This window comes from Meles meles, chromosome 6 (assembly GCF_922984935.1).
Source record: "Meles meles chromosome 6, mMelMel3.1 paternal haplotype, whole genome shotgun sequence".
NCBI lineage: Eukaryota > Metazoa > Chordata > Mammalia > Carnivora > Mustelidae > Meles > Meles meles.
This window is the reverse complement of record NC_060071.1, coordinates 149523266-149548889: the sequence shown is the minus strand read 5'-3', so window position 1 is coordinate 149548889 and position 25624 is coordinate 149523266. Positions and strand designations below refer to the sequence as shown.

The 25624-nt window shown below is 51.5% G+C and overlaps 1 protein-coding gene across 22 annotated transcripts in view; it reads right to left on the bottom strand.

Annotated features, from left to right (window-relative positions):
- The window catches only part of KLC1 (kinesin light chain 1), a 57129-nt gene that overhangs the window by 6138 nt on the left and 25367 nt on the right, over nt 1-25624 (bottom strand). For 3 of the 22 annotated variants that reach the window (XM_046008272.1, XM_046008273.1, XM_046008267.1), the window contains exons 4-15: nt 25406-25484; nt 24706-24931; nt 20729-20816; nt 20043-20144; nt 17437-17610; nt 17197-17296; nt 14654-14703; nt 14507-14574; nt 12538-12646; nt 10335-10496; nt 3654-3784; nt 358-424 (exon numbers count right to left, since the gene is read on the bottom strand). In XM_046008272.1, coding sequence (XP_045864228.1) covers nt 358-424; nt 3654-3784; nt 10335-10496; nt 12538-12646; nt 14507-14574; nt 14654-14703; nt 17197-17296; nt 17437-17610; nt 20043-20144; nt 20729-20816; nt 24706-24931; nt 25406-25484 — 1356 coding nt within the window. Of the gene's footprint in view, nt 1-357; nt 425-3652; nt 3785-4746; nt 5337-5622; nt 5697-6027; nt 6079-10334; nt 10497-12537; nt 12647-14506; nt 14575-14653; nt 14704-17196; nt 17297-17436; nt 17611-20042; nt 20145-20728; nt 20817-24705; nt 24932-25405; nt 25485-25624 lie in introns of those variants that run through there. The other 19 variants (XM_046008275.1, XM_046008266.1, XM_046008276.1 and 16 more) reach the window with 15 other exon arrangements.

The window sequence follows — 25624 nt, the reverse complement described above, 5'->3', positions numbered from 1 at the left end:
TGAACTGGACAATGAATTAGTTACAAACTTACCAGAGGCTAAAGATCATACAAATTAACAATACACATTAAGTGGCCAAGTTTTGATACTACTTTATCAGAATATTTAAATTTTAATTGGCTTAATCAAACTATTTAAAGATCGTGACTACGCGGAGAATGCTCCTGACACGCACATTCCCACAATTCACGTAATCACGCAGAATCCGGAAGTATCATTATGCCACCTCTCTAAGACCCAGAGACACTTAAGTGTCCCCAAGGCCGTCGGAGGCAGCAGTGGTACTGGGAAGGGCTGCGGCTCCCAGCGAGCCCCGGCCAGATAGTCAAGGGCACTGAGCGGGGCAGGGCTCCTTACTTGGAAATGGTCTTCAGCGGCCTTGCCACCCACGTTAAGGACATTCAGGGAACTGGCCCGCTTCATGCTGTGAACAGGGCAGCGGACATGCAAAAGGACAAACCAGCGTGTCAGTCAACCGAGAGCAGCAAACACAGCAAAGACACCCCGCCAAGGCCTCTGCCACCGTGGGGGAGTCCCTGGAGCCATCCCTCATGGAGCACGGGCCTTTATCTCACTGGGACTGGGGTGTCTGCCCAGTTCTTAACACGGACGCCCCAGGTCTATCCGTCTGTAAACCCCAGCAGAGAAAAAGCAGTATCCCTGTGTCTGTCTCAGCGACGTATTGTCTGAAACACTGTGTGTAAACCCCACACGTGGCTGCACGTCCCCCATGTGACGCCTGGCTCGCCGAGGAGCCGAGCAGCTCTGCGTGTCCCGCCCTCTGGCTAGGCCTGAGTCTGCAGGGCACATCAGGTCAGTTTTAAGAAGGGAGCCTGGCGCTTCCCCCCAAGCTCAGCGCTCACCCTACTGACCACGTAAAAGGCCTCTCGAAGCTCAGTGTTAAGATCTGACACAAATCTATGTGCTCGTGTACTCTGTATGTTTTATATTAAAAGGAAAAGTAATTTTTTATTAGCCAAATAAACTCAGAAGCTAGGATTTCTCTGCTTTCAAACCAAAATTTAAAATGAATTTCATGGCTTTACCTTCAAGGAAATCTAGTAATTTAAATGTGTATTTAAATTACTCGGGAGGTCCCCACCCAAGTGGCCGCCAGCAGCACAGACACCAGGTCCGGCAAACAGAAGGTACTTACCAAGTTCTCACTGAATGAGCTCCACCAAAAGCAAAGACCTTAATTCATTTAACCTCAAGTAAAATTCACTCCCAAAACCCGAGCCAGGACAAACACGAACACGACAACCCCTCGAAATCTACGAAAGTGCAGCTAGTTCCGCACGAGCTTCCTCTACACAGCACTACCCGAGAACAAAGGAAAAATCAAACCGAATCACACTGGCGCACTTGCACAGGTAATTCTTATTATTTAAGTGGCCAGTGGACTTTTTCTAAGAGAGTTATAGAACCACCCTCTTCCTCACACTCTCTTTTCCTTACAAGACGCAAGTAAAAACAGTTTGACCTTGCCGGCAAGTCTCCCCCGGCGCAGCGAGCTACATCCACACCCCTCCCTTCCACCATGGTGGCCGGAACCGGGAGAACACCGACTTGGGGTTCTCAAAATGTGGTCTTGGACCAGCACTGCTGGCACGAGCTAGGAACTTGCTAGAAAGGTCAGTGGTGTGAGAGGTGGGGGGTGCAGGCCCACTGCACCATAAACTGAAGGCTGGGGCCCCCGCGGCTGTTCAGACCCCGCTGGAGACGCTGATGCTCAGGTCTGAGAGCCCCTGGTCCAGTAAATACACAGTCACTCTTACCTGGTCAGATGACTCAGTTTCATGATCTTATAGGACAAAATTCCTAGAGCCGTTGACGTTTTCATCAGGTTCAGTGAGGGACCACCTCCAATACTACACGGGACGACGTGCGTGCACGCGTGTGGCCCGCCCCACGCCAGGGAGCGCTCGCACGGCTATGTCACAGCCGAGACGGAAGGCGGCACAGGAGGGAGAGACAGAACTGAGCTCTGTCACGTGGGAAGGAAGGGCCATGTGACAGACTTAGTGCCAGAACTGAACTCTGTATTTAAAAAGCTTCAGAACACCCAGATCCGCCGAGGGCCACAGGGTGTCTGCCCTGGAGGGGCCAATCGGTGGTGCATGGAGAGCACCGCAGGGACAGGTCACTTCCACACATCAGATCCAGTCCAGGAACATAAGCTACGCAACTGTTCAGCTGTTTGTTCGGATCCTTGTAACGTGACCAGAAAATAAAAACAAAACAAAACAAAAATGGGGCAGAGAGTGACCTATCATTTAGTTCTGTAAATATTTTAAAACAAGCACCCAAAGGCAACTTCCTTCCCGGATGCACATTCATCCATCAGGCGGCAGGCTCTGGTGCCAAGAGCAGGACAGAACAAAACAAAACAAAACAAAAGGACAGGACGGCAATCTGCTGCTCAGCCCCACATCCTTCCAGAAGCCCCGGCTGGCTTAACCCTGCATCTCCCAGGTAGTTCACACAAACACGTGGCGCTCACAGACTCCGTCTTCAGAAACAGGCTTGGAAACGTCCCTGAGAGGCAGGTGACAGCCACCTCTACAAATCAACTTCCGTGTCCTGCCTCGCACACCAGCAACAAAATGTGTGTGTCCGCCAGCAGAGACACTGGGGGCACAGGGCGGCCAGCAGACCTGGGCCTCTGCTCCCCGCTGGGGGGCTGAGCCTGCAGGGCAGCACTGGGCCCAGGGGAGCGGGAGGTAGGCCTGCACTGACCGCGACGGGACGAGACGGGACGCCCCTCCAAGTGACACAGCAGGCAGCTGGGAGAGCCTGTCACCTCCGGTCTCCGACACACTGTGCAAAGGGGCCCCGCTTCCCAGTCCGGCAGCGGGAGACTCCTTGCCCACGGACGGGGAAGTGGAGTCACTTGGACAACGGAGTTTTACTCAGATTCCCTCTTTAAAAACGAGGCACCACTTAGGAATTCCGAGATTCACACAACAGCTGACAAGAGTGCCTCTGTGCGAAACGCATCCCAAACAAGATGCTGTTCACGCCAGAAATAACCCAGAAACGGGGGCAGACTGTTAACACTCTGCTGCGTCTTGCAAGGAACGGAATGCCTCCAAACCAAATTCCTTTGACAACTTCAATGTTATTGTTCAAAAGACTCTAAGAGTCATGAGTTCACCTTCTTTTAAGCACAGGGAAAATCTGGGCTGTTGTTCTCAATTCCTAAAGGAACTCCTTCCACTCGAGTCCTCCAACTGCGATCCTACTTAAAACCATTCCTCTCCCCGCATTAATGCCTGTGAGTCTCATATAGTCACAGCTACTGTTAACGATTTTAGAAAGATTTTAAAAGCTAATTTTAAAGGATTTATGCTAACACTAATTTAAAAAGAGAAGGAACAGCTATCTCGAGTCAACGAGTGAACGTGCTCAGCGTGTTCATACAAAGCTCCCACTTGTCGATGCTACGGCTCTGCTGCGCGCAGCCTCAGAAGCGCAGAACCGTACAGGTCGGGAAGCCCCCTTCCAGCCTCTGCGCGAAAGCTGCATGGCGCTTCTCGGCCAGCCCCTGGGGACACGGGCTGGGAGCGCTCCAGCCCTGCGGCGGGGACGCGAGGAGCAGCGGGGATGCCGCGCGGCGGGGCGGTCAGCAGGGGCTGCAGGGAGATAGTTACCCGGGGTTCTTTGGGTCACTCTCTCGAGAGCTTCCTCCCTTCAGCTTCCTAACCAGCTTCTCACTGCTGCGTCTAATTGAAGCCCGGAGTTTGCTAAAGGAGGCACTGCGCTTTAAAGATCCCGAGCCGTCCTGAAAGAGACGTGAACACACGTGAGACTGCCGACGGCCCTGTCCCGGCCTCCTGAGAGGCAAAGCTGAATGCAAACAAGAACTCCCATCACGATGGGCCTACGTGTCTGTGACCTGCTGGCAATACGGTTGCTACAGAAATTACGTTTGCCAGGTCTATAAATACACTTTAAATAGCAATCTACCCACTTGAAATTGCAGTCAAGACAATCCAATGATCACGAAAACCTCTGACCATGAAGAAGTTCAAACAAAAAATAATATCCCCAAAAACCATATCGCTGTTTTGAAACAAAAGGTCACACATGGAAAAAGTCTCAAGAAAATTAAGGCTGCTTCTTGGAAGATCACCCAAATCAAATTCCACATTTAATAAAAACAGAAGCATCTGGTCCCCGTTTAACAGTACTGGACCCACACCAGCGAGGGCTGACAGAGACAGCTTTTTTTAACACTTTGGTGTACAGGCAGCACTTAGGTGTCCTGCTTCTTCCGTAAATTTCCTCATGTCTACTGAGGCATGTACGCGTGCGTTCTGCGCACCCGACGTGGGGCTTGCGCTCACAGCCCCACAGGTCCAAAGCCACACGCTCTCCTGACTGAGCCCGCCGGGCGCCCCTTCGGTACATTTTAAAGAAGTTTTATTAAATGTTGACTGTAAGTGTGGTGGGAAATTAAATAAAACGGTCATTCCATACAGTAACTGAACCCCCCTGACACCTTGTAGGAGGTGTCCAGCTGTCACCGTGTGGCCCAGGCACTCAGTGAAACATGTGGCGGTATCTGGGTATGAAAACCAAAAACCAGAGTTTGAAAAACTATGTCTATGAGCAACTTTTATTCTCAGAATGAATCACTCAGTGAGATTAAGAGCAGCCCCGTTCCTTCAAGAAGCTACGCAGTGCCGCATTCCGTGGAGAGAGTGAGACGTTCTACCGGGCAGACAGACACCAAGACACGGGTCAGTTGGAGTGAGTTTATTAGAAGTTAGAAAGACACAAATACACAAATCACTGAACACTTAAAGATTAGTGGAGAAAAGCAAAATTGCCAAAATGTCACAGAGACTACATAGCAAATGCTACTTGAGCGAGATCCTAAGGGGAGAGCCCGGGGCACGGGCAGCCCCGCCGGGTCTCAGAGGGCAACGGGAGCAGCACATGCCCTATTCCTACGGCCTAGCTAGTTCCACGGTCACTGTCATGCCACGGCATTAACACCTGCAGGAGACTTCTAACTACCTTTGATCAAAGCGAACGACTAATCGCTCTTAATTCTTAAACTCAGGTATCACACAGTAAATGGTTTTTATTAACACAGCTGATATTACTAAGTACGTTTCTGGCAAAGCTACATGTACACAGAGATAAGGAACCCCCCAAAAAGGACAGCAGCACCGAAAGGAATGGCCAGTCACAGAGAGGTGGCGCTCTGACAAGAATCCTAGGGGATTGCTAAACACAGCAGTCAGCACTGGAGAGAGGAGGAAAGCTGGAGGAGGAGCCGCCCGTCATGCAGGAGACAGTGTGAGCATCACATGGGGCAGCGAGGCCTGTCAGACAGAAACGGAGAGAGAGAGCCCAGTGAGCCCGCTGTGAGAACAGAGCCAGCCCCCACGGAACGCAGCGTGGCTTACAGTATTTCTAGGTCACAGATCTCGGCAGTGCTTCTCATCCCTTTAGTATCCGGGATCACCTTCCGCCTGCTTCTATCAGCCCAGCAGCAAGAGGTACTGGGGCCGTCTGCTGCCTTTTACGACTAGTCACTCTTGTCATCAAATAACACTCTGCGCCCAGAGCGTGGATTAGCACTGTGCTAGAAATCTCCAGGATACTTACTATCACGAGGTCCGGAACTGTACAGAAAGGAGATTCCATATTGAGAAACATCGACAGTGACCAAAAGATAAAGGCTGCACATAAGAAGAGGCCGTTCATCAAACCTTTAACTGCATCAGAAATCCTTTCACACCCCTGAACTCTTACAGAGTTCTCTCTGAAATCAGAGAGGACCTTCTCTTAAGAGCTCTAACCGTTTAGACAGTTCAAAAACTTGAAAAAACCAATGACTTTAGTCTTTAGCACATTTTAAACATGCAGGTGATAATCCAAAATAAGATTAATTCTAGAAAATGGATTTCCACAGGCAGCAGTGCACCCCGGGTCTCAGCAGACCGGAACCCCAGTGGTCCTGTACGGAAGCCCCGGACAGCAGGGACCGAGCCCCCGCCCGCTCTGACTCACCATGGGACGCTCAGCAAATCATTTAACCAGCCCGAGCTTCATTTTTCTGATCTTTAAAATGGAAAAATAAGATTTGTTACCAACTCCCCGCAAATGTTGGGAGGACAAGAAAACACAAGTTCTTGTTGCTCTTTCAGAGAAAGGACATTAAACTGTTAATTCCACAAACAGTACGATTCTGCAGTTCGTTTCAGAATTCGTCGCTACACTACAGCAGTGCTCCTTATCCCTGCCCGGCCACTCAGCGGACTACCGGGAGCGACCAGATCCGGGAAACACTTCGTGTGGGACACACACACGCTCCCCCAGCCCCATCCCTCGCCCTACAGCGGGCGCCCAGGAGCTGGACTCCGGAGGCAGCACCTGGCTGGGGAAGGGGGAGCGGGGGAGTAGGCTGCCCGCCCCCTCCAGAAGTAGTGGGAGCAACAGCGGAAACCCACCCCAAACCCCACCCCAAACCCAGGTGGATTTCTCTTCAGTAAAAGCTGGGGAGTTGGGAGGTCTCCCACATTCTACCTCTTTCAAAAACAGTCTACTTCTCTACGTTGCCAGGCAAGAACACTTAACATCAAAGAAGTGGGTTTCTGAACAGAAATGAACACTGTAGTGTATAAGCTAAGAAATGAAGGGCAGTCATTCTCTGGTCTTTTTCTTTGTTATACTCTAGTTGTCTTCCTAATACAATTTTTTAAAAGAGTTTATTTAGTAAAAGAAAATATTTATTTTTTGACAGAGATCACAGAGGCAGAGAGGCAGACAGAGAGAGAAGCAGGCTCCCCACTGAGCGGGGAGCCTGATGCAGGGCTCGAGCCCAGGCCTGGGGATCATGACCCCAGCCAAAGGCAGACGCTCAACCAACTGATGCTCAGGAAGGCACCCCTTCCTAATACAGTTTTTAAAACTAACTCCATTTCTAATTAACAGTCTATACTATCCCATTCCTCAGTCACCTTGAGCACGAGTTCAGTATCTTTGGGAAAACAAGCACTCCCATGCGTGCAGGAGGGGCAGGCTCCTCCAGAAGGGCCCTGCTGGAACTGGCGAGTCAGAAACAGTAAGGACAGAGTGAAGACGGAATGGAGGATGTGATGCTTCCTGGGGCCCTAGTGGGACAGCTGCGTAATGGCACAGCGCGGGAATCCCACGCATACGAGGGGCCCAGACTCCAGGGACGTGGCCACAACCCTCAGAGGGGACGGCAGCCGTGTGCACCGCGGGTAAAGTAAAGGGAATCCAATCTGGCCAAACAGGATTCCTGTGCACACAGCATTTGCATCTTTAATGGGACCAGAAGAGAGAACTCAGACTTATCTCGACAGTGACTTTCAGCTCTGTGTACTTTATACAAAAATAAGCGTGAGGCAGTTACATTTTCCAGTCCTTTAATCATCATCTTAATGGTATGTACTTAGGAGAACTGCACTTCCCTAAAAACTTGATCCAGAAATTTCGTATGAATGATTACAGTATATTCAGTAACCTTACTTTTCCGGTACTTTAACAGCACGGAATTCTGTGCGGACCCAGACTCCCGGCAGCTGCAGGGCACAATCAGAACCTAGACTGCCCACACTGCCCGCTGTTGTTCATGTCACTTCTGAATGTGGGGACCAACCACACCCACTGACATACATGGGCTCCTGCACACGGCTGTGCCACAGAACAGGACTGCCGTCCTCCCCGCCGCAGGAGCACCTGCCCCACACGGCAACACAAGGCTTCTCCCTGCGATAGCAATTTTTTAACTTTTTAAAGGGCACCGAAATTCTTTTTTAAAAAACCTAAAATCTAACGCAGAACCCCAACCTAAGATACAAGCTAGTGGCCCTTTCTCACTGTAAGTGTGTGACAAGTTCTTAGAATGACACGCACCAGTGAGAACAGTGAAGCCACCTTCAGAGAACACCAGGCTGAAATACGAAATTACAGAAGATAGGTCTAGCCACGGCGCCTAAACTCTCAGTGCGTTCCCAGCTGGCCTGCACGGCCTGGCACCCGAATCGTGCACAGGTCAATGACTGCGGGGGGGCAGCTGCTCTCAACCACGTCCTCGTCACCACAGGGAACGCCTTACTGCCACTCTGAGGGCCTGAGTCGCTTAGTCTCACACCGGGGCAGAGCCTCACACGGGGGCGGCAGCGCAGACATCCGGACCGAAGGCGATACCCACACGGGGCTCCTTCGCTGCAGACACCTGCGCCTCAGCCAGGCGGACCTGAAAAGGGTCCTGGTGTGTGTACTGCCTGTATCGCCTCTTCTTAAACCATCACAGTGACGGCTTACGCTCTGAAAAATGCAAGTCCGGCCTGAAGTCGGGAGAGCTCAGCACCACCTCAGAACCTGCGAGCCAGGCCTTCCCGCGAAAGCTGGGCTGGGCCGGGTCTGAGCAGGGGCCGCAGGGGCCGGCGGTGAGCACAGCAGCCCAGAGGGCTACCCCCGGGCAGTTCCAGAGTCGCCTGCTGCTTGATCTCAGACTCTCTGGGAAGAAAGGGCCCCTTCTGCGGCTCAAGGAAAGTCCGGAACACTGTACGGGATGACCTAAGATCTGGGATCTACGTTTTCTCATCCCGTGAACCACCGCCACCCACCAATAAGCCCTGCAATGGCCTCTGGAGAAGACGCGAGCCTCTAGTGTCCAAGAGCCAAGTAAAAAGGTGTCCAAACACCCGTGTGAGTGTGCTAAGTGAGAGACAGAAAATGTGAAAGGGAAGGAGGGCCAAGAATGCACTCAGAGGAGGGCTGGCTTCTGCCCTCTGCATCCGGGATTCCGGCAGCAGGCCCCGCAGAAGCCCACAGGAAGCCGCCCACCAGCCCTGCACACTGGGCGGAAACCAGCTCTTCCTCACCCGAGTCTCAGCCTTGAAGACGGTAACAGAACTCTGCACTGTAAATTATTTTATGACACGACTGCACGACAGGATTGACCTAGAAATACTGTCTCAAGAAAAAGTTCCTCCAGAACTTCATTCAAGAGAACCAAAACCTGCAGCCTGGCGTCTACAGACCAGGGAAGGGATGTGACCCTCTACGCAAGGCATGCAGGGCGACAGGAATCACAGGAGCAGTACAGTACACAGTGTGGCCAGTCGTGGGAGAGAGGAGGCCTGGCCATCGTCGTTGATGTGTTAGACTACTGCCCACTGGGGAATGGTAAAGCAGATGCTGATTGGTTGTCTTGGCACAGAAAACACCAAAGCAAGGCAGCTGCCAGATAAAGACAGTCAAAAAGACGCTCTCCCTAAAATTTTGGCCTCTAATATTATGCAGAAAATGTCATATCCTTACCAAACCACTCCAGCTACAGAAAATCCCCCAAATAAATACATTCAAAAAGATAAGAGTATAGGAAAGCCCAAGATTACTATATGGCAAAACATCTGCAAAATTACCTAATCGAAATGTACCTACTGCAACTTCAAAGAAAAATAATATAACATTGTGCTGGGGCACCTAATCCTGCATTCAACTCTCCCTGGTAAAAGCAAAATTCCAAAGACGCCAGCTCAACATACAAAAGCGTTGCCCTGTGTGACCAACATTTGCTAGAAACAATGTCCGGGAGGCCACACACTCTTTGGCGACCACTGGGGAAACAGCAGTGGTGAGAACCTCCACAAGGGCAAATGAGCGAAACCCAGAGGCAGAGCCTGGCCGGAAGCGACATGTTCCAAAGCCGGCACGTGTTCTGGATCCGAAAACCTCTAGCAGAGGACTGTGCAGACAGATGAGCCACGGGACCCTCCGCGGGAACGCGGCGGTCAGCACCGAGGGGGGCCGTGAAGAACGGCCGCCCCAACTGCTCTCATCTAGAGGCCGGCTCTGTTTGAAATATGACTTCCCCTTAAGGAATTTAAAGTAATTCTCACAAATCTACAGCAGCCTGGTCAGTGACATTAGGAGCACTGGAGTTAGCAATGAAAATGGGTAAGTGAAAAAAGCAAGTTAGTTTTCTGCCACATTAATCCTAATATTAAAATAAAACCAGGTTACGGATTATGGCTCATGGCTCTAAGTAACCAGGACACTCAATCAGCATTTCAGTGCTCAAAGTGAAGCCAAACAGCTTTCATGGGTCCCTACAGAGAAGAAAATGACCACTTCAAACAAGTAACAGACTTCATTATTAGCAGAAGGTAAGCACTTACAAAAAGCTTAATTCATACTTAATTTGAGAAAAGGACAGTGTCTAGCACGTGAGCCAGAGGAAACCGCAGGACAGCAGTCCTGCTAGGCGCCTGGGCCAGGCGGCCTCCCGGCGACAGACCGGCGCCCGCCTGAGCAGGCCGGCGGCTGTGTACTGTACTTACCCCGTTCCACTCTACGCTCATACTCACTTCCTCCCCTCCGTCAGGGCCGCTCTCGTACTTGACCACGTCCACGTTCAGACTCTCCCGGCTTCTCCGCTTCTCCATGTTCTCAGGGTCATTCAGCACTTCGGCTACTCTCTGTTTGTGAACATTGTCAAGACCCTGTGAGCCAGGCAAGGGGGGGAAGGGTTGGAGCCATTAGAAAGAAGCTTCACGAAGGACTTCTAGGACAGCTGAGCATCTCCCGGGGAAGAAACAACCCAGAAACAGCACTGAAACACAGAAGAGTGACTCTCAGAAATATACACTTAAGACATTTCACTCTTCATAAAGCCTACCTCAAATTTTAAAAAAACAGCAAATACCGGGCCCCCGTGAGTGATCTGCACACTTAAGTATTTACAAGGAAACGTAGTGATGCACACAAATCTGAAATGCTGTGCCCAGAACAGGCCTGGTGGACAGAGCAGTGGGGGTGTTGTGCCCGAGAGCAACGAACACGCACGACGGGATCTGGGAGGCAGGCATGCAAGCGTGCAATTCCCTCCACTTCTCTGCTTGCCAAGCCTCACGGTAGGACACTGGGAAACACTTCCACCAGGGAGTGAGGAGAGCAGCAAGCCCTCGCCTCATTTCGGCAGGGAGGGCCCCGCGCACACTTGGGCTAAAACATCCCCGCACCACAAACATGGCCGAGACTGTTCACTGTGTGCATTTCAGTTCGAAAGACCCAGACGTGACATGTTCCCTATTCTAAGTGGGATTTTAATCCCAGCAGCTCCTGCAAATACGACACCTGTCCCGACTTTCAGTTTCCTCCCCAACAGGCACACACCTCAAGCAGACGCCGTGCTGCTGTGACTCTGACAGTGAGGCAGACTGACAGTGAGGCAGACTGTGGCCCCTCAGCCGGCAGGAGGGCATCATTCCCGGTAAAGCATGGTCAACCCCTTCCTTTAAATTCCTCCAACTCCTGACCCCAGACTTGGCTCATTTGATACCCACTATCCCGGCACTTGAGAACGAAGCCCAGATTATTGGCAAGACTCCTGAAGATGAGCGGTGGGCACACTCTCGGGCCAGGATGAGCACCAGGACGGCCTAAGCCACCCGGCCTCCGCAGCAGGGCCCGCACACAGCCAGGCCCCAGCAGGCCGCCGCCGCCACAGGGCGCTCTCCCCCACGCAGCCCTCCAGAGCCAGAGGACCCCCGAAGGGTGATGGGCCTAAAGAAAGGGGCACGGGCAGGAGACAGCGTTGCTACGGGGTCTCCTCTCATCACTCTGCAGAGATTCTTTTGAAAGAAAAGAGCTCTCGGGCATATAGGGGCTACTTCAATCTCAGACAAAAAGTGGCCATAAACGAGCACACAATGACTGACACAGACACCACTGAGGAAGGTAAAAACTCACACCTGCCTCTCCGATCCTCCAAAGAGAAACCGAAACCAAACCCCCCCTTTAGGCAGTCTCGTCTGCTGCCATGCACGCGCACAGAGAGTAACGCATTCACTCGTTAGCCGGCAGCCTCCCCGCTACGGGGCAGCAAGCACGCCGTTCCCGGGCTTCCACAGACGGCATCTCAGCCCAAATCCGACCTCTCAGCGGACCGCTGAGTGCGCAGTGACCGCACCAGCCCATGACACCCCACCGGCGGCGCACGGGGGCTCCCGCCACTCCGTCCTGCCCTCACACCTGCTACTTCCTGTCTGCTTTGGACTCGCGCCGTCCCCACCTCGGCGGCTGTGAAGTGGTCGGATCTACACATCCCTGCTGACGAGGGACGCGGAGCATCTCTTCACACGCATGTGGGCATGCGTGCGCCGTCAGCAGAGAAATGTCTACCCGGCTCCGTTGCTCACTTCTAAACTAGGAGATCCTTCTATCTCCACACATTCTGGTACCAGGTCCGCATCAGATGTGATCTGCAAATACTCCCACCCATCTCTGTGGGGGTCTCCACTGTCCTGTGTCCTAAGTGCACCAACATTTCTAATTCACGTTGGTGAATCTAACCGACAGAGTTTTTCGTCTGCGGCTTGTGCTTTTGGTGTCACAGTTAAGCCTTTTAAACAACATAACGTTCTTTGTGCAAACTAAAATATTTTCTATTTCTAAACCAAGCTTTTGACAAGTCATACAAAAGAGAGTCATCACACTCAAAAGCCCGACAGGTGAGGTCAAAACAGAAGGCAGGTCACTGACCTGTTTACGGGACCTCATGGCGGCTTCTTCCAATGTCTCTGCAGCTTCAAACTTGCCCTGACGTCTGTAAAGTGCCCCAAGGTTTTTCAAAGTAGTTGTAACAGTTGGACTGTAAAAAAGCGTAAGATACACAGACTTATTAAACACAAGTTTTAGAACTACGATCTAAAGCACTAAAACATGTTTGCGAGAGGTATTTTTTAAATTTCTACAGTACTTTTTTAAACTATAAAATTCCAGTAAGTTCTTTTTTTTTTTTAAGCAGGCTCCACGCCCAGCATGGAGCCCAACTCAGAATTTGAACGCAAGACCTTGAGATCAAGACCTGAGCTGAGATTAAGAGTTGGATACTTAACTGAGCCACCAGGCGTCCCTCTGCAAAGTTCTTCTCTCCCCAAGGACCACCTGCCTACTTTTCAGCAGTGGGGCTGCCCCCGACACTCCCATGGAGCCCTCCGTAGGGCCAGGGCTCGCTGTGCTGAGCCCCGCATCCAGCACGACATGTTCGTGTGCTCTTTGCAGGCCACAGCCCCTCTCACCATCCGCCAGCCCCTGTCCACAGAAGGGCGTGTGCTGGGTCTGTCTGAGAACCATCATGCCTGCCCCGGAGCAGAGCTGCTCTGTCACTGGGCGGTAAGGAGGACACGGTGTTTGATGCTGCTACACACCTCCCTCCTGTCCACAAGCAGAGGGGAAGCAGAGCAAGCGCAAAGGGTCGGAGGCAGGCGAGTGCCGCACACGTGAGCGTGAACAGTGTGCACGGGGATGGGGCGCTGCTGCACTCCTCACAGCAGTCTCAGAAAAAGCTAGAAATAAACCTAGAAATACACCTAGGTGCTTTTCACATACATATGTCCTTCAACAGTTTTCTTGTTCATGACAAGCGCTTACAGCACAGAAATAAAGAAGCTATACCCCAGGTCTCTGAGACATTTACGCAGCAATGGAAAACACAAAGTCTATAAATTTCGGTGCTATGGGGAACCCAGAAGAGGGCTCAGGAAACTTTCCGGGAACAGATGACCGGCAGACTGGTCTTCCAGGGGAAGTCTGCCAGGAAGGTGTTCAAGGCAGCAGACGAAACAGACGAGCGGGCAGCACAGGCTCACAGGGCCAGCAGGGGAGGGTCTCACACTGCCCCCTGCAGCCGCACAGGCCCCAGCGGTGCCAAGGGCTGTGAGGAGGGGGGGTCTGCCACGTGCCAGACACGTGACTGCAGAGTCCTGCAGAGTCCAGCCGTCTCCAGAGTCGGCTCCGAGGCCACCCTGCACACTGGCTTCCTACTTCGTTACCTCCTCCTCCCGAGCTTCGGCAGCTGGCCTCGGGCAGAGCCGTGGTACTGGACAGAAGCCGAATTTCACCAACGCTGCAGTGAGTTGTGTGTAGGTACATGACCTCGTTACGAAGTTACAGATTTCCTGACTGGAATCTGGAAACAACGTGGGAGACTGTGCACACGTACCACCTGAAGGAACTTTCCATGTTCAGTCATTTCCAAGGTGATCTTAAAGCACGAGCACCTTCCAGGACAGTTCTGTTTCTTCAGTTCAAAGGACATACCTATTGGGGCGCCTGGGTGGCTCAGTCAGCTGAGCATCCAACTCCTGATTTCGGCTCAGGTCATGATCTCAGGGTCGTGAGATCGAGCACAGTGTCAGGTTCTGCACTCAGCATGGAGTCTGCTTGTCCTTCCCTCCTTGTCTGCCCCTCCCCCTGCTCACTTGCTTGCTCTTGCTCTATCTAAATAAAATTTTATAATTTTTTTTTTCAGATTTTACTTCTTTGAGAGAGAAAATGAGAAAGAGACTGAAAAGGGGGAGGGTCAGAGAGAGAAGCAGACTCCCTGCCAAGCAGGGTCTCTCGGCTCCAGGATCATGACTTGAGCTGAAGGTAGTTGCTTAACCAAATGAGCCACCCAGGTGCCCCACAAAATAAATAAAGATTTTTAAAAAGAAAAAAAAAGACATACCTATCAACTTTGCAGGCTTTGTACCAGCCGCCATACTCTCCAAAAGATGTCCCGTCCTTTTGCTTTCCCTAAATCGTAACAAATGAGTATTTACCTTAAAAACAATATACCCAATTTAGAAAACCTCTCAAAATAGTGTGTTCTTACTTTGCATTCTTCTCTTTCTTCAGCGTGCATCCAAATGGGTTTATTTTCATCTAGGGGAGAAAAAATACCATACTATGAAAGTGCAGCATGACAGGGCCCACGAGCAGAGACTGTCAAGTTTCAGCGACTGCAAGTTCTCGTTTTTCATGTGATCCCTCCTTAGGTGTTACTTTTTAGGACCTGAACAAAGGAAGTTCACGGTGGAGCCTACGAAGGCGGAAGAAACAAGCAGATGGCTGTCCACGTGCAGCGCCGTGAACACACACATGAAGACACACAATCCCATGTACCCACGCAGGGCAGGCAGCTGTCAAAGAAGCGGACAAATACGTCAGGGCCCCTAAAATGCTCGCACACCGCTGGGGGGTACTCCAAACTCCGAATTTCCCAATGCCAGCATTAAACAGGGGCTAAGAGAAGGGTAAGATGCTGGGAGCAGAGTAGAGAAAGATACTGATCGACATTCTCTCTTTTTTTTTTTTTAAACATTTTTTTTTTAATTTATTTATTTGACAGAGATCACAGGTAGGCAGAGAGGCAGGCAGAGAGAGAGGAAGGGAAGCAAGCTCCCTGCTGAGCAGAGAGCCCAATGCGGGGCTCGATCCCAGGACCCTGGGATCATGACCCGAGCCGAAGGCAGAGGCTTAACCCACTGAGCCACCCAGGTGCCCCTCGATATTCTCTTAAAGTCGTCTTAACTTTTGAGAACCGTAACTATGACACTCCGTAAGTTTCTACACGACTAGCGTGCCCACACCATGGAGCACAAGCAAGCTCAAAGTGAAGTTTCTGACAAATTAAAATGCTTGAGGTGCAAGTATGAAGAAGATAAGTAAACAGGACTGTAAAGTATGGCTTAAGCATGTAAATCAACCAGCACAGAAAGAAAGACACTACAAATGTTAGAAGCTGTATCTGGGTGTTGGAATCATGGGTGACTTTCACATGCCATCTCTGTGTGAACTTTCAAAGATTCCCGCCCCGAGCACCGATCTCAAGTTCCAGGGGAAGAAACCGGTGCTCACATCGTCCTCACTAATGACCAGACCTCGGACAAGCCACTTCGGCTACCGCGTCCTCACTCCTGAAATTCACCGGACTGTTCGGAAAGTTAACATGCTCACACACCGAGACTGCCTCTCGGGAACCAGTCCACGGCTCCTCATGTGATCAGGACTCGCCACGTCACAGGAGAAAGCTGAAACCCGATTCCAATACCAGCTTTAGGGGAGCAAACGGTATCTGAGGCCTATGAACAGCACGGAGCGCAGTCGGCGCTATCGAGCAACGCAAACCGCTACAGCTGCCAGCCCGCAGCGAGCTAAGGGTGCACGGGCGCAGACCACACAGGTCATGCAGGTGCGCGGGCGCGCCGTGAGCAGAAGGCCCGGGGGCCTGAAGGGCACCCGCGGACAGCAACAGGACACATGTGCATCCCGTGGCCTGCATGACATCTGTACGGAGGGCAAACACAGGAAAGCCACTTTCACTAGAACTCAACTGGACTCTATGCTTCTGTTTTTAGAAAAGAAGCCAGCAAATCGTAAGGAAACAAGTATCCCCCAAGAACAGAGCTTTTTTTAAAAAAGCATCAAGGAAATGCCCTGGAATCGCTACACAATGCACCGGAGGCCGGGGGCGGGCTGTTGCCCCTGCCCACGACTCCCGTGCTGAGCCCGCGGCCTCCTATGCGCGGAGGATAAAAGGGACCTACTGCTCCACTTGGTAAAGGAGGGAAAAAAACAAATACACTCCAAAGACTTTTTCCAAGTGCTTTCCAGAAGCTCTCTACAAACGAAAACACTTACGACACAAAACCGCTTTCCCTGTGCGGCCTCACGTCTCCTGCACACCAGGAACCACACTCCTCATTCCCAACACCTTACGGAACACCTGACGTAGGGGGAAATGCCCTACTGAACACACAAATAAAACTGTTGCATTAAACATTTTAGATCTTTTAAAACATTTATCCCAAACTGTATATTAAGTACACATAGCACTTTGAGGAACACGGAGACAGGCCTTGGCTCTTTTAGACGGTCGAATAACCCAGCAGGCCTGGGATGGGGTCAACCCTACGCACTTCCAACAGGTCCCATGTGGTGCTGATGCTACTGTCCCTGCCGGCACTGGGAGAACCAGGATAACAGTAAATCCAGAGAGCACCAATGCCTCCAGAGAGGTTTTCTGGGGTTAGTGCTTTGAGTTGTGCAAGAGCAAAGCCTGGACTCTGGAGCGGGCAACGCAGCAAGACAGGGAGCAGCTGGCCCATCACCCCTGACCATAAGGCACGCGGCCCGCTGAGGACCTGGTGACCGTGCCGTGTTCACTGGACGGCAGATGGATGAATGAATGAGCCCATGACACCCAGAATGCGTCACATCCTCTAAGTGCTATCGGCAAAACATTTCGAAAATTCAATTACATTCTACCTTGAAAACGAGATGATGACTTGGGTATTACTGAGTTCCACTGGGAATCACCATTTTTAATGCACGCTAACAACCGTGTCTGCTCAGAAGCGACAGCAGGGTCCTTACCATCTACAGAGCCAAACTCCCTTTCGTGCGCACGAGTGAGAATCTCTTTGTACAGTGTTTCTGCTTGCTTGAATTTTCCTTGCTTCAGATAGCAGGACGCCTTAAGATAAAATAAAGTACTTAGTAACTTCATATGTAGAGAAGACACACTCCTGTCTACAGGTTAAACGACACAAAGCTCAGAGGTCAAAAAGGCAGCATTTCGGGCTCTACCTACAGAGGGCACCTCTGTCCACATACCAGGTTATTTTTTGTTTTGGCCACATTGGGGTCATCGGGCCCAAGTTTTGTTTGGTAGATCTCGAGGGCTCTTTGGTAATAATACTCTACTTCCTCGTACTTGCCCTGATTCTGGCACAGTAAGGCCAAGTTATTTAACTGCTTGGCAACGTCGGGGTGATCCTTTCCCAAAACCTGCAAAGAAAAAAGAGTGTATTAGCAACACCGATTTGTTTTAGAGCCATCCAGTCCGTTCTCCACCCACTGTCCCACGAGGAGAAGGGTCCTTTCTCAACACAATCATGGCTGTGCCCACCGTCCAAGCCCACAGAACCGCACTATACACAAAGAAAAAAAACCAGACGGTCGCCTGGGTGGCTCAGTCATTAAGCAGCTGCCTTCAGCTCAGGTCATGATCCCAAGGTCTTGGGACCGAGTCCTATGTTGGGCTCCCTGCTCAGTGGGGAGCCTGCATCTCCCTCTGCCTCTGCCCCTGCTTCCTCTACTTGGGCTCTCTGTCAAATAAATGAATAAAGTCTTAAAAAAAAAAAGAAAAGAAAAATAGCCAGAACTCACACTCTTGTTGGGTGGAAAGAGACTGTACTGATTTCCCTGCACACTCTCAACCTTTCGCCCTTACAGTAACCCCACACGGGGGCTGGCACCGTTAGAACTCACGGCCTGAAACTAGGAAATGGCTGTATAAAGAGTGTATCGGTATGACTCCCAAGTTCTGGAAGAGCCCTTTCTGACCCGAGCTATCGCACCAGACTCTCTCCTATGCATGCAAACCTTCAGAAGGAATCTCCAGCTCTCGCATTCAGCCTACATATACCCTCCCGCTAAGACCTGGCGGTCCTCTGCGCTCACCCCAAACCACAGCCCTCACACTTCAAACTCCACCTTCAGGGCTCCTGGAGCTCCCCCGTCCCACATGCCTGGTGCCCTTCTCCGAGGACCCCCAACTACACCCCCCTACTAACCGCTCAACCCTCAGAGGGGACACCTCCTTCCATCCAGCTCGAGGGAGCCTCAGCCCGTTCTCTACCCAGGTTGACTCACAGGCACCCTGGTTGTTCTTTCTTTGCAAGAATCACCACCCGAAACTATCTTCTTTCTCCGTGTAGTCCGGCATTGCCCAGTGTAATGTAATGTAAGCCACAACAGTACAAATTCTATCTCCTACAGCAATGTAACCCCAGTACCTAGAAAAGTGTTGACTCACAGATGAATAAATATTAAACCGCCTCCCTACTACCTTGAAAAAACGAGTCATTCTCTCAACCTTGTGTCCTCACCGACGTCCCCAATGTGGCATGCTGCCTGCCCATCCCTCTCTGCATGCCCTTCCCCTCCCTGCCTGTGGGACTTACGTAAGACCCAGTTCCAAGACTCAGCACTTGTGGGAAGCCGTCCCTGGTGCACCCGCACACCCTGGACTTGCAGGAGTCCCTGCTCGGCATGCTCCCAGAGCTCTAACCAGGAAGCCCGTACAGCCGAGCCCCACGGAAGGAACAGGCCCGCCGGCTCTCACCGACCAGAGCCCTCCGCACACATTACTGATTGAGTGAACGAAAACAACTACGCATGAATAAACCTGGCAGATGACTGAATAGAGCTCATAATCCTTCACTGGATACTTCCGTGCTCTCTTTGACTTTACCTCAGTCTGCTCAGAATCTGACCATTTTAATTCGTAGGTATCATGCAGATGATGGCAGGAGGAAAGTGTCCTGCATGATTTGATGAGGAGCCCCTTCTATTCCCCTTCCCCATTCACCACATGCCAAAAATTAAATGACCTTGCAGTATCACTGGTAAATAATCACAGAAAACATCAACTTAAAATACTACCCCTGGTCATTCATGGCCTGGACCCAACACCGGAGCCTCCTGCCTGCTGAGATTACCCAGCCACGTTTCCCCAACACCTCATTAGCACAGGCTGCGGCCGCTGGACTAACAGCCAGGACAGCGATGGAATCTGTACTTCTCAGCCAAACTTTAGTTCTGAAAAGCACTTCATTTCTTAAGCTTTATAAGCATATTTGGTGACTTCATTTTTCAATTTCAGTATTTTTCTTATCCACAAGCACATGCCCGTTGTCAAATGGTAGGTGCCCTCCACATCCAGTCCTCCCGGGCTCCTCCTCCTGCAGTCATTTCTAGGCCACATCAGGGGAGCAGGGCACAAGACCGAACCCACTCCCCCAACCCTTTTTTTTTTTTTTTTTAAGATTTATTTATGTGTTTTTGAGAGCGAGAGAGCAGCATGTGCGCCCGAGCGGGAAGGACAGAGAATCGCAAGCAGACTGAGCACAGAGCCCGATGCAGGGCTCGATCTCATGACCCCGAGATCATGACCTGAGCCAAAACCAAGAGGCAGATGCTTACGGCACTGCACCACGCAGTGTCCCTGAACACCCACTCACTCCTTCTGAACCCCAGTCGGAGTGGGCTCGTCCGGCTGTGTTTTGTGGGCTGTCGGCCTCAGCCTTTACCAGGTGAGTTACTGCCAGGAAATAGTCGCGACATACCACAGGGGTCATTCCTCAAAACACAAAACCTCAGGTACTTAGAAAGCACGAACGCTGCCTCTCAAGCTGAGCGCGCGCCTCTGCCCGCACCTTCTCGCGGATCTCCAGCGCTCTCTTACACAGCGGTTCAGCCTCTTTGTACTTCCCTCTCTTGCCGTAGAGCACCGCAAGGTTATTCAGAGTCGCCGCCACCTGCCAATGGAGGGACCAGCAGAGACCGGTAAGCTGCGGCAGGACCTCAGTCTCACACGCTCGGTGACGTGCTCTCCACAGAGCCAGGGGACAGGACTTCAGTGAAAAGCAAACGGCAGTTCACAACACGCTACAGTTACACTAAGTGAACCGGAGACACTAAAATTAAACAATCAACAACACCATGATCTTGATTTTTTTTTTAAATTTCACTGGAAGCCACAAAGCCAACCCAAACACAGATCTGCTTGCAAATCTGGCCAGATTTTAAGAAAAATACGAATTCTTTAGAAAAAAATTTATAGAAGTACATGCAATTTGATTTCGGATTTAAAAAATACAGTACGTGATCCACAGGAAGTAGTGGTGATGAACAGATTAACGTGCGCGGGCACAGGCCGAGCGTCAGAGCTCCAGGGCCGGAGCTCAGCGCAGGGACTGAGCACGTGAGGACTCCTACCTGCACCATCTAGTCAAAGGGCAGCTCTTAAACCTTCCCTGTTGAGTTTAATATTAAAATGAGTTGCATAAAAAAAAAATTAGGGAAAATGAAATATAAAAAGGAAAGAACCAAATATACAAACCGCAGGATGATCTTTGCCCAAAGTCTTCTCGCGGATGGCCAAGGCATCGTTCAGGAGATTAGCGGCATCTTTGTATTTATTCTGGTCTCTACATTGAAAAGCACACGTTAAGTGTTTTGGATATAACTTAAGTCTTTTTTAAAATGCAATTTTGAAACTACAGAAATGAAGGTTAAACTTGAGCTATTCAAAGATAAAAGTCCACTATTAAAATGATCAGAAATACCTCCAGTGTAGAAGAAAAAGACTCCACCAATAAACGGGAACTTGGAATCAGGCCCAATTAGCTCTGGAACCTGGCCCTCCCGTCCAGGTTTCAGGGACGACACTACCCCCACACCACAGCACTGTACTGCAGAGTAGGAAGCTGGTCCAGAAGGCCGGGCAGAGCTTCACCTGCCATCAGAACTGATCCCAGGGTTCGAGCCCAGGCTCTGCCAGCTAAGGCCTGCAAGGCCTTGGGACATTAAGCAGCCTCCCACAGTCCCAGTCAACCTGTCTAGAAAATGTCTTACCTAACTCACAGAGTTGCTCTAAGAAGCTAATGATATGCTGTGCATATAATGAAAAACCTTGTTAAAAATAAATATATCATAGTGTGTTCATCTGGTACACACCTTCCCACTGTTTGCTTGAGGAAGGAGGAAGGAGGAGGCTCCTGACTGCAGTAAGACAGAAAGCCCAGCCCCAGCCTCTGCCCTCCTTGCTTTGGTACCGACAACGTGATCACACAAGTTACTCGCTCTGTGAGACCAGCACACATGTTCCTTAACCGAGTCTAAGAGCTGCCCAGCAAGGCTTCGCCCTGCAGAAGCCAACTCCCCTACAGGACACGCAAAGGGTCAGTGCGCCCCCGGAACCTCTGAAACACACTAACTCTGGCCAAGGGTACTGAGGTTGTTTTCTCCCAATACCCTACAACACACGACAAATTGGCTCAAACATTTTGTGAAAATCAGCAGGTATGACAGAAAGTCTCGAGAACTACTAGAGACACTTAAAGCCAGTAACAAGAACTACCTAAAAGTCTGTGGCAGCTGAAAGAGGCACTTTTCCAAACTGTGGCAGGCCCTAAAATGTCAGCGGCTATTAAATAATTAGCCGAAGTGAGAGGACAGCAAGAGCAAGAGCACTGGTTCTCAGGCGCGGCCCCAAACGATGGCACCGCCCTCAGCCGGAACAGAAACCAGCTGCGCCCCAGCAACTCTGGTGCTGGGGCCTGCACTCAACTGACCAGGAAATTCAAACCGAAAATGAAAACAAAAATACACCACCGCACGCGGGAAAAGCCTAATAGAAAAATGCACAAGATTATGGAAGAGTCACAGAAGGACACAAATAACTAAAAATACCAACCAGGGAAACACCAAGGCAACCACGAGGCCATGCTTCCCATTTCTGAAGTGCAGGGACAAGCCTCGCTGCCAGCCGGGAAACGGCTGGAGGAGTGGGAAAGGGGACGCCCCTGCCTAAGGAGTCTGACCACAGGTACCAGGCGTAGACTGTGTAGACGCTAACCCATTACAGGAACCGATTTTCAAAAAATCCAAAACTTCAGACAAAACTTCTAAAGACGTTTATCAGTATATTATGCTCTTCCCCCAAAGACTTAAAATTAAACGTCCCCTGACACAAGAAAGCGGAGAAAGGTTACAGGCCAGCCCTGGGGTGCAGTCCGTGAATGTGAATGTGCAGACGGCTATGCACTTGTTTCTGACTTCTGACGGACAGAAGCCCTCAGCCAGCACACTAAGGGAAAACGCCAGACTGCAGCAAGGCCCGGAAATTCCCGCTGCCTGACACTATAAATGAGAAACCAGCACGCCTACAACCAACGACAGAAACCCTATGTGCATTTTCTTATTTCACTCATTTATAACAGTAATGTCTATTGTTGGCCAAAAGTTTTCATGTTAGCACACACAAACTGCTCTAAGCTTCATTTATTTGAATGACCTCTACTCCCAACACGGGGCTCGAACTCATGACCCTGAGATCAGGAGTCGGATGCTCTACTGACTGAGCCAGCCAGCGCCCCAGTGCAGACACATTTAAAACAACTTTTGGAATGAAAGTGGCATCACCCATCAAGATTTTAAATGTAAACCCCGTGGCTAAAGAGTCCCTGCGCTGCGGTAACAGGGAAGATCTGCAAACCGCCTCAACGTCCGCCAGCAGTGCAACTCAGAAAGGTCTGGACTACCCGCGAGAGTGTGCTACGCCGCCCAGAAGACCTCTGCTGACCATGGCCAGGGCTGCGGACATGCTGTGAAAGGCCGCTTGCTTTCTGGTGCTTTGTTTCGTGAAGAAATCACTCATCTCTACGAATGGCTACAATAGCTTGTTTCTCTTCCCTGAGCCCCTCTCTGTCCTCTCCCTCTACACCATCCCCGTCCCTGCTCAGACCCCAGCTCCGTATTCCTAGGATCCTGCCCTGCCTCCAGGCCCCAGTCACCACGCCATCCTGCGCACAAGGCCAAAGGGACTCTGGTGACACCCGAGTAGGGGCCCACTGCTTCCCACCAGCACCCCTCAGCACTGCCTGCAGGGCCTCCGCGGTCAGGCCCCGCTTCTCCCTGCCCCGTCTCTTACTGCTGTCCTTCGGGTGCTGACAAGCTTTGCCAGCGAGGTTCAGGAGTAAGCCCCAAACACACTCAACACCATCTCTGCGGGCTGAAATGCCACCCGCCCTCTGAGGCCCCGCCGAGCGCTGCTCCCGTCCTTCCATGAATCCTTCCCTTAGCCTCCCAGCTGGAAGGAGTCCTCCTGCCCCAGGAAGACGTCTGTTATCCTCTTAGCAGGACCTGGTCTCCTGCTCCTGTAACTGCATATGAATGTCAAGAGCCTCTCTCTGACACGAGGCCGTCAGTTCCTTGAGAACGTCCCGTGAGCGTTTCACGTCTGCCAGGCAACCCCACGCGTCACATGTCCCCAGTCCTCCCCTCGACCTCTGAGTGGACAGTACAACGGCCTCCACTTCAGATATAAGAAAACTGGGCTCAGGAAAGCTAAGGGCTCTGGACAACATCCTCTGTCTTGCGGCCATCTAGCAGAGACAGAACCTGAATTCTCCTGACTTGAAATTCAATGTCCTGCTTTCTCCGAGGGCAGGAACCATACACTCCTTCATCTCTAGGGCCTCCCGAGAAGCAGCTGAGTCTGACCCATACTTGGGGGTCCAAAAATGTCGAATGGGGACAATCAAACCAGTGAAGAAACACCCATGTGCTAATCCAACCCACAAAACCGGAAGGGCTCCAGCAAACCGATCCTGCTGTGCGAAGAACCGCTCCCTTCTCCCACGCGACTCACCGCAGCTGAGTTCAGCTAAAAGACACACACAAAAGGCTCCAACACATCACTCCCTGCTCCACAGGGCACATTCCTTAGTTCCCTTCAAGGTGTTCACCAAGGGCTCCTGAGAGAGGAAGCACGCTAACGTGAGGTGAGAAGTGCGGATAGGACACAAGCTGGTCCCCAACTTTCAGGGACACTGTTCTGGGAGGAGAGCGAACAAAATTCAAAGAACCCCAATGCCAAGCACAGTGAGAAGTGCCAGAGAAGAGGCAAGGGGCACAACAGGGGCAAAGGGCAAGTGGGACCTGAGACTCAGAACGGGGCGAGAGCTAACAAGGCGCTAGAAGGGTGGGAAGGCTATTCTGGACAAAAGAAACATGGTACACCGGACCGGCGGAAAAAGGCAAGAGTTCAGTCTGGCCCGAGTGAAGGGCGCACGTGGGCTACTGCAGGCGGCCGACGGGGGTTGTTCGGGGCGGTCCGTGTCGCACGGGGCGCTAACTCTGCCACAGAGCTTGCTCAGTATTTTGAATTTAACCCCACAGCTGTGTGAAGAGACGTGACCAATGAAGCCAGCAAAGCAAGCTTCTACGGGTTTACAGAAACATATTTCAAACCCTCCAGGTTCATTAGAAATACTGTGGGTGAAGAAGACGAGGGCAGAGAAGTAGAGTACTAGCCTGTACACCAAGGCCAGGATGTTCAGCATGGTGGCCACATCCGGGTGGTCGTGGCCAGACGTCTTCTCCAGGTCCTCCAGGGCCTGCTTGCAGAGCGGCACAGCCACCTCGTAGCGCCCCTGCGAGGCGTACTGGATGACCAGGTTGTGGAGCGTGCGCAGCCGCGCCGGGATCTCGTAGCCGCCCTGCTGCGCGGCCGCCGCCGCACTGCTGTGCTGCTGCTGGACTGCACACAAGGGACACGAGCCAGGCGACAGCGTCAGTCAGGCCCCTCCTCCCTAGCTCCGGTCCCGGGGGATGCCCGGCCCCCACACTGTGCAAACCCGTGCAGCACTGCCCTGGAGGGCAGGGGGCCGTGAGTCACGTCTCGGGGGTGGTGTGATGCCCCCAACAGTGCAGGGACGCTCCCCTCAGCACCCGACCAACTCCGCCTGTCTCCCTCTGCGAGAATGCACACACCGCGCGCGAACTGCTGGTTCGGGCCCCAGGTTCGTCGCAGGGGCTGGTCCAACATGCTACTGCGTCCCGGTAAGAAACACCTCAAGTTGTCTTGGGAAATGCTGGGTGACCGGTGTGCATGCGCGTCTGGGAAGCAGCTACCGGCACCAGGACACCCACTAATTACGGCAATCGCATCAGGACAGGACAAGCCACCTGTCTGCACATGCTGCCATGTAACTGCTCCCCATCGCCAACTTACTTCCTTGACCAGGATCGTCGTCGTCATTTGGGAAAAGGTCATCCAGAGGCTCTTTGGTGGAATCGGTGTCTTTGTCCTCCTATAAAACCAACCCGGGAGAACTTCAGCCTTACCAGTACTACAAATCCTGTACCAGAAATCCTTCGTACAAATATCAGTTTAACAAAACAATCTCAGAAAGGATAACCGGTTTTAAAAATCAAATATAGGGACGTCTGG